Source organism: Augochlora pura, chromosome 4 (assembly GCF_028453695.1).
Source record: "Augochlora pura isolate Apur16 chromosome 4, APUR_v2.2.1, whole genome shotgun sequence".
Lineage (NCBI taxonomy): Eukaryota > Metazoa > Arthropoda > Insecta > Hymenoptera > Halictidae > Augochlora > Augochlora pura.
Window position 1 is genome coordinate 357,751 of NC_135775.1, and position 9,426 is coordinate 367,176.

A 9,426-nucleotide genomic window follows, 5' to 3' on the forward strand; every position below is an offset into this window, starting at 1 on the left:
GGGAGGGAGAGAGAGAGCATAGAGAGTAGAGAGTAGAGAGTAGAGAGAAAAAGAGAGGGAGAGAGTTTGCGAGTCCAGGATGATTACGAAGAAGCAAGAGCACGATGCAGTTGGAGGGGAGGGGCGAAAAGTATTCAGGCAAACACACACAGGCAGCCAGGCAGCCAAGGCAAGTAGGCGGCATCGTTCGCGTAGCAAGTGTAGTAAGTCGATGAATCAGTTGGCTTGTTTTATTGGTCATCGACGATATTTCGATATCGAGCAAAGACTGCTATACACCTTTAACATCGAGAAAAATGCAAGCATCCATTGATCGGACGTGCCAGTGAAAAGCAAGCGAGTTACTCGTGATTCCTGCGTTCTTTACAATTCCTTTAACTCTACGCAGTAGAACGAAATTAGAATGGTCGCGCGACGGAAAAATTCGAGGCAGGTCCAAGAAAGATGCCGAGCCTTGTAAGGGGTTGTACCGAAATCGAATTTTAAGTTGGACCGACGCGACGGTGTCAACCTTCGCTACGCGAACTCTGCGAGCGTCTAGGCGAACCGAGCTTCTCCCATGGAACTCGGAAATGCGCTGATAAATTCTTACTTCTCTCGATCGAGTACAGGCCATTTTCAAGCTGGTGGAGGAATATGAAAAACAGTGGAATCTTCATCGAAGAATCCTTCGTATTCTTTTCTCTGCGTACGAATTTGAAAATCGCGAGTTCAACTTTCGACCGCTTCATTGGAGTTTGCATATGGAGCTCACCGACTTTGATCAGCGGACATCGGAGCTACGAACACGAATTATTTAATGATTGCGCGTGGAGGCGTGGCCTGGCTCTAAGTGGGCGTGCCCGTGTTGCTCCTCGGAGACACGTGGCAACCCTCGCTCCACTTCGTGTCCTACAACCATTTTCATTCCGAACGTTCGACTTGGGAGAAACTCGGAGGCAAGCAGGCGGCCAAGCGTAATTCGTCGAGTCAAGCAAGCGGACACACACGTGGCCACACACCGCACACGTGTAAACACGTACATACGCAGTCAGCGACGACACCATAATACGGTCAACAACAGAATATCGGTGGTGTGCCCGGTTCAGCCAGCAAACACGGACAATATAAGAGTAAAAAACACACTGGCAGCAGCGTCATAGTGGGCATCGTTGATGCCGAGTGGGCACGCGCTAGTCTCTTTCCATTGAAGCGCGCAAAGTTGGGCTGCCGATCGACGTTTGCGTTTACCTGTCTCTCGATCAGCCTCTAACGATCATCATTCTACTCGGCGAGAACCATGCTCGCACGGAGGCCGGGTCATTCCGACGTTCGTCTAAGCCACGCGTGTTCAACTCTTGTCCACGGATCCACACAGCTTGTTGTCTCCTCTCGATATCATCGGGACCGCGGCCCTCTTCCGTCGTGTTCCGACGGTCCGTCGCGTCGATCCGTGGCGTCGGCCGGCCACTTTTAACGCGGCCAGTGGGAGAGGAACTCCAGAACTCGGAATTCGGGATGCAGAGTCGAACACGATTAGCCTAGGGCCTAGACGGACGTCGCGGCACGTGGCGAAGTCGACGAAAACAAAGAAAGGAGCTGGCGAAACGAGGCGCGTAGCCGAACGAGACACGGCTACCTACGGGAAGCGACAGTTGCATTTTTCCGACAGGTTTGAACAACTCCGTCGCGAGAATTCGATTTGGGAGGAATGGAAACGAGAACGAAAAGTTGGACAACTTTTCGGAAAAAGAATTTGCAAAAGACAACTTTCTTGCTCGACCAAAAAAATTCTCTTTCGCTTCTCCGGATAAAACGTATCGCCGGTTTTGCTAGAAATCGTTGAACTCTACGAAGAAGAGTTCGTCCAAAAGTTTGAAAAGCATGAGACGCGCTATAATCGAATCACGAGAATATATGGACGAGGGAACTGCTAAAGAGACGCGCGTCATTATCGTCATCGTCTCTGCTCGACGACCGATTGATGGAACGTTACCGCGCGAGACATCGTCATCGATCCTCCATCGTTCCTTCGAGATCGTGTGCGTCTAGAGCGTTCTCTCACCGATCTCCGTCGTCACCACAGTTCCAATTCCGACGACCCTGTGCCTGCGGTGATTCATCGTTGCTGAAAAAAAAATATTCTCCACCACCGTCAGCATTATTTGTACTTGTGGATTTACTTTGTCACTTCTTGACAGCGCGTGAACCGGCCGCGACGAACTGCCACAGAGAGTCCAGGGCATGCGCGTTCTTTTCGGTTTCGCTCGTTTCCGCTCGGTCATGCGGTTCTCTCGACCGCCGAGGCATTGATACCGATACCGATACCGATATCGACGCCGACACCGACACCGGCACCGACACTGACATTGACATCGATGACGGGGGGGGGGGGGGGCAGGGCCACATCACGCGTATAACCCATACTTTTCTTTTTACAGGCGTAATTGCACGCGCAAATACGCGCGTACACTGAAACATCAATCGACTTCGACGTCTCCGGTGCTCGAAATGCAGGTATGTGTGCTAATTAGTGCAGCCATAGACGTAAGTAGCGAAAGAGAGTTAAACGGAGCGACGCAACCGACTGCCATACTCTCCTCTATCGAAGGTCATTAGGCTTCCTAAAAATGTGGTTCTTGAATATAAGAATAGAGTAAGCGTTTCTACTCTCTGGATCCCACCGGTTATCACAGAAGTAGGAACGGAAAATACCGTGCCCTTTAAACTTCCACCCACAAACGAAACGTTCTTTGCGTATCAAAACCTGGAGTACGCAACACCGAGGTTCACGGGTATCGATCGTTTCTTTCGGAATTCCGAAGAATCGCGACCAGCCAACGACAGTCTTCCATGAAACAGCAAATTTATTCTGTGGACCGTAGACTGCGCCGTTTACTTCGTCGGAACACAGAGAATGGATAAAACGGAGGTTGGTGGTGAGGTCGATTGCGCCCGCTCCTTCGACAATTAATAACAGAGTTGTTGAAGAGAAAAAAGTGAGAGCACATATGTTTAGAATCGAATACATGTAGTTAAAAACTGTCGCGACACACTTATAAAAGACGTACATACAAATATATCGAGAGAATAAGAATGTACCGAAGACAACGAGCACAGACATAGACGAATAGTAGTTTTGCGTGTAGGAAGAAGAATGCGGAGCTGAAGAAACATAGAGAGACAGAAGACGCGAGAGGATGCGGTCGCGAACGCGTCTAAATAAAGCGTTTCCGCTTTTCCAACATTCGTTTCCATCTCGTATACATATAGAACTAGCGACGAGGCGTGTCCATTTCGATGGACTGTCCCTGTCCCTCGGCTTCGCTAAATCTTCTCTAGGAAGCTATGAATTTTAGAAAAAGCAAAATAGTTCTTCTTTCGGCAGAAAGTTGCAGCAGCTCGAATTTTCGCAACGTTCCAACCAAGACTTCCGAGTAAGAGAAACGGGGACTGACCTCGAAGAGCAACGGAAGAATATCGACGCGTAATCCGATCGAGATCGAGATCGGAATCGGGATCGAGACCGCGTTCACGGCCGCTGTAACCGTCTCGACTGTAACCGTCGATGCGTCGTCTTACAACAACTCCGAGCAAAATCCACGCGATCGACTGTCGTGGTTCTTCGCCTAAAAACGGAACGCGTTGTAACTACTGTTCGATAGCATTCAACTTTTCTTTCCACCATTGTTGTTTCCACCTACGGATCGATCGATCGATCGTCTCTTTGCTCTCGTCGTCGCGAAACGTTGCGAAACGTTGCGAGACGTCGCGAAACGTCGCGCTCTATCGACATATATACATGTATATGTATATCCCGCGATTGCTCGACATTTCCGTGTTCCGATTGTTGCGTTACGCGCTCCCACGCACCCGCGCGCCCTCGCGCACACGCATATGGAGATGCATATGCATAGATCCAAAGAAAATGTCCGTACGGGACACGAAAACGGGAGGTCGAGTGGGTTTTTGCTTTCGGCGCCAGAGCTGGGTCAAATACTATTTCATAAGATTGTCTCGACACAGCTTACAGTTAGTGCATTCTCAGTCTCGATTCTCCGGTACGTCGAAAGAGCAGACGATGTCGGTTCCTCTCGTACATTTTCCACTTCTATTCGACTCCGTTTTTCAATGTTTCACTTTCGTTTTTTCTCCGTTCACTTTTCCGAAGGCAACGCCGCGCCGTTTCCGGATCGTCGTCGTCGTCGTCGTTGTCGTTGTCGTTGTCGTTGTCGTCGCCGTCGTCATCGTCGACGTCGTCGTTGTCGCAGCCGCTGTTTTCCTCGCCCTACTATACTACTGTTCTATCATCTTTTTACTTTTGCTTTTGCTTCCGCTTCTCTACACAGTGAGCTTTTTGGCCTTTTCGTGTAGCCGAAATAGTATTTTGCCCACCTCTCTCCAGCGCGTTTTCCACAGCTTCTTGATCGTTTCTTTTCTCGTTGTTCGAGAGACCGTGATCGTTACAATTACTCCTACTATTTTACCTCGCCGACGGGAGACAAGGGGGACTCTCTCGTTCGTTATTTAAAAAAGCTGCTTCCTCGATTTGGATAATCGCAGACAGTTTAACCGGGGGTCTGGGGGCTAAGGGCTGGGGGCTGGGGGCTGGGGGCTTGGGGCTGGGGGCTGGGGGCTGGGGGCGGACAAGAACACCATCACGCCCATCGTTCTGCCGCGACCTTTAATTAGCGCGCGACAAACGACCGGCAAGATTGACCAGAGACACAGAACATAGTCACGTCCACAGTTTTTTGAAAAAAAGACAACAATTGCAGCGAGAGAGAATAACATTGTGGGGGAGGGAGCGACAACTCTCCCTCCTCCCCCAGGGAAACAGAGTATACATATTGCTGCAGTAAACGAGGATCGAGGATTAGTACCGAGGATGATCGAGGATGAAGGTTAATGCGTAAATAGAAGATAGAAAGATATATATATATATATATAGATAGATAGTTAAAGGAAGATAATATTATCCATAGGGATGAGACGAACTCACCTCCTCGCATAGCGACAGCATACGCCTCGTACTCTCCAGAGACTGAAACAAGAATCGAAGCATTTCGATCAGTTAGAGTACATCGGTTAACCCATTCTCGGACTCCAAAGTGCTCTGGCGAAAGATGGTTAAATAATTTTAGATATTTTATCTTGGTCGCCGTTGACCAACTGCTGCTTTCGGAACGTGGTTCTCTAGTTCTACTTCGTTCTATTAGTTCCTATAGAACTTACCAGCTGAACCGAGAGTACTTGAAAACAAACCACGATACTTCAGACCTTTTTAATAATGTGTTTCTAAAAAGAACTATTTCTAAAAAAAAAAGTTGATCGATATTTACTTTGCCACATATTAGAACATAAAAGCCTCTAAAAAAACGTTTTTTTTTTTTAAATACGAGGCGAAAGTTTATAGAAAGACTCCCATTTACGCGACTGCCATCTTTTCAGCCTCGGCACAGCGAACGTCCTGGAGCGAGCGATCCTCGCCGACGATGTACAACAATGTGCAACGCTATGCAACGCTGTGCAACGATGCTGTACAATGTAAATACACGCACCTCATCTGTCGTTTGATCGGCTTTGAGCTGCAATTCCTGCAATTCGGTGCGTGGCGGCCCGCCCTCAGCCGGTCCTGCTGGTGTGGTCGGTGCAGGCATCTTGTCGGCCGCCTTCGGAGCCTTCAGCCGGAACTACTTCTCTCTTAGATGATCTCGATGCGTCTACCCAAGGTAGCTGGCTGGCTCCCGGGCACTCGATGCTTCTGCAACAGGACCGAGTTCAAAGAAGAATTAGTCTCGTGTCTCGGAGAAGGTTCCTCCCGAGGCAAGGAACCATTACGGTAATGGGACTTGAAGAAACGAGTCTGTCCGGGGCGATATTAACGAGATTGAAGGGGTCTCGGGTGAGACGTACAGGCAGACGGAGAAAGAGAGGAACGAGATTATCGCTACTTGCTGGACCGTGACGAACTAATACCCGGCAGACGGGAGACGTACTTTAGACAGGAAGTAGAAAGAATTAGAGCCTAGCGACCATCGGTGGACAGACAACCATGATCGCAGCCTTCTCGTAGAGCTTGCGGGACCCGTAGGCCTCGTATGGGACGGGTCGCCGGGATCGAAGCCTCGCCGCGGCCCCAGGATACAGGATTGCGAGATCTCGCGCAGAGATTTCGGGACAAAGCAGGCACCCGGTCGCTGGCAGCCGGTATCTGGGTGTCGGAGTCGGATGCATGTCAGGAGGCTACGTGTTCGAGCTACGTGTGTAGCTGCTCCTATGAAAATCAATACCCAACGACCGACCGACCGACCGACCGACCGACCGACCGACCGACCGACCGGCCGACCCACCGACCGACCCACCGACCGAATCGCGCGCAAGCGCGCGACCACGACCACCACGTTTTCCTCGTCATGTTCACCCGTTGCCCATCATCCACCCTCCCGACGTCTCGACCCTGCCAGCAGCCAGTAGCCAGCAGCCACTAACCAGCAGCCGGCAGCCAACACCAACAGCAGTGCTAGGCTACACTCTATTTCTCTCTCCCATCCTCTTTCTCTCTTGCTCTAGTCTGCTACATCCCCGACAACGCCACCCACTTTTCCCCGTGACAACCACAAGCAACCGATCAGCTGGGACCTCCAACCGCATATGCGTCCGCGACCATGTCCACCCAACCTCCCGGCGCGGCAGCTCTTTCGCGTGACTATTCAAGGTACCATTACGATTAAACGATTAATCGTGCACGCTCGACGCGGCCACCCCGCAGTCACCGCAGCGGCGCGGCGGCGCGGCGGCGCGGCGGCGAATCGCGACAGCCACCTTTTACTGAGACGGGGTTACCGAGAGGTACGCCACCACCAATCACGGGCACAAAAGGATTTTTCTGTTTTTCAAAAGTATTAGATCACTTGGCAAAATAACGGCAATTTTATGAAAGTGAATTTTTCGAAGAAATAATTGCGAATTAAAAATGGCTTTTCACCTTCGGCGACCATAGGAATACCCAGTAGTCTAACGATTGAAACTTTGTTTTCGTTAGCAAGTTCACCTAAGAAAAAACATAGAACGTAAATTCGTATTGTGTTCACAATCTGCGTAAGGAGTCTGACTTGTTGAGTCAGTAAATGGTTAAGTCGAATTATTAGCCCAGTTTGTCGGAACCGACGCGGATACAAAGGGCAGCTGTAACTACTTTAACCTGTTAGTGTCTAGTCAAATTACAAGATAAATGTTTGCAAAGTTATAAGGGACACCTTGCAAACAGCTAGTGTTTCCTAACTTTCTCACCTCGAATAACTTTCTAATTATCTAGCGCACGAATAAATGTTTCATTCGCATACGCCATTATTCCATTAACTGCGCGACCTCGACGCGTAAGGTCGACCTTAATTCTTTTAACCGAACGCTCCACGTGTTGTTCGACGAGTTGAATTTGCCGGAAAACTAATGTGAGTAGATAATACGAATGCGACAAGACGCGATTCCATTTCGATCCTGAATTACAAGCGTTTCTCCGAGAAGGAGAGCTACGAAACGGAATTCCCAAACTGTGGACGCGCAGGGTTTCAGCGGAGTTGTCGAAAGGTCGGGTGACCGATATCGCTTCGACTTGAATTGACTCGAAATCCGATAAAGTGCGATGGCGCGAGAAACCGATGACGAGCCGATGACGAATAAATAAATGATCGGCGAACCGCGAAGCTCGTGAATTCGTTCAGCGTTCTCAAACTTGGAAATCGGACGGTTGCTGCGGCTAATCGCCGACGAGTTTGGGAACAGGCTCAAAGGCCGCCAACACGGGATTTCAGCTTCTAATTACCGCTATGGTTATTGTTGCACCATGACTGTGCGGTTCCTTGCGCTGTCTCCCCACTTCCTCGGGCTTCCCAAGAAACAAACGTGCCGGCTACCGCCGGTTCGCGTGTTCCTGATTAAATTTACAAGTGCCAATTAAGAAGCCACCGCGCGGTCTTGATGCGTTAACGAGATCGCTCCGAGCCATCCGGAGGCTCTAGTTGTTTTGTTCGCGGCTTTCTGTCCCACGACGGAATGCCAGGCAGAAAACCGGAAACCTCGGATTCGCCGCGAGCCTCGAAGCCGCACCCCGTCCCGGCTCATATCCGTCCGCGGATATCAGCCACCGAGAATTTTTATTCGATTCCACCGGGAGGAAATCGTCTTAAAGACGAGCCAACTTATTTATCTTCCAACCAGCAACCAGTCCCTCGGAGCAACTTTTCAAACCTTGGCTATGTTAGCAAGATAGTATCTGTCTCATGAATAAAATACACCAAGCGTAGCATGGTTTCGTTGCTTCTTTCGACCAGAGGACAGAGGTCGGAGGACAGAATGCCCTTAGGTCTTAGGAGGTGCGACCTCGTTGCTCTGTTTGATTAGACCCACTCGAGGCTGTAGTTTTGTTGTTCCGTCAACACTCGTCTCTCTTTCGAAACGCATCCGGATTCTGATTCACTAAAAACCAGAGTTTCGACACTCTCGGCTCACTGGATCCGTGTAGAATGTCCCGCGAATGGGCGTGGCTTCCTTCTCGCTTTTTAGGAAAGCGAGCGAACGCCCTGCGAACCACTTTCTTACCAAATAATGTAGCGAACGAAGACTAAGGACTCAAAATTATTCGAGGGAATACGTTTTACGCTTCGGAGATGAATGGGCAGTCGCGTACTTTCGATCAAAGTGAGACAAAATACGCGCGATAAACTAAAGATACCGGCGAAGCATGATTTCAGGGAGAATACCGTGGGATAGGGCGCCTAACTTCTTGCTTCTTAGCTCCAATATATGTATATACCCCACCCTTCGCGACAATAAACTCTTCCCACTCTACTAGCGGTTTGCTCAAGATTGATGCGGCCTGACAACGAACAACTGAGAAACCGAGAGATTGTCTCCAAGAGACTTTTCATTTCTGGTAACTTTTTAGAGCGGATCATTGATTTTAGCTACGCATCAGTTACATTTGTACGACCTTCATCTTTTTAGATAGCACTTACAAAATTACCGCAACAGACCTTGGAATCTGCTGGACTAAGACAAGGAAAAATCGATCGAATACGAACGGTAGTTACCGCGATCAAATTTCTAAAATACAACTACGCGATGCGGCTACGCAAACATCCGTAAAAACAACACAGAAACGGAATCAAACGTCCCCCGATGTGAAACGCGTGGAACGCGTCTTGCAAGGTGCGAGTTGTGGCGTGATCAATTGGTTGAGCCCTGTCCTTGCCCTCGAGACGAAGTTGGCTCGTTTCCAGGGTGAAAGGTACCGTGTCTACCGTTTCTCCTGGTCACGAGTCACGGTGCACCTCGCCAAGATCACGGGCGACCGGTCGGATGCACCTGGAGGACACGGCTCGCCGCACCACGCCGCCCACGGAGGTCGACCTCTGGTTCCACCTCTCTCTTTCTTTCTTTCTTTCT

At 49.7% G+C, this 9,426-nt stretch overlaps 1 protein-coding gene across 4 annotated transcripts in view; it reads right to left on the bottom strand.

Moving 5' to 3' along the window:
- Snap25 (Synaptosomal-associated protein 25kDa) overlaps nucleotides 1-9,426 on the bottom strand; it is a 47,026-nt gene that overhangs the window by 31,201 nt on the left and 6,399 nt on the right. For all 4 annotated transcript variants that reach the window (XM_078179073.1, XM_078179072.1, XM_078179071.1 and 1 more), the window contains exons 2-3: nucleotides 5,541-5,743; nucleotides 4,982-5,023 (exon numbers count right to left, since the gene is read on the bottom strand). In XM_078179073.1, coding sequence (XP_078035199.1) covers nucleotides 4,982-5,023; nucleotides 5,541-5,639 — 141 coding nt within the window. In that variant the 5' untranslated portion in view covers nucleotides 5,640-5,743. The remainder of the gene's footprint in view (nucleotides 1-4,981; nucleotides 5,024-5,540; nucleotides 5,744-9,426) is intronic.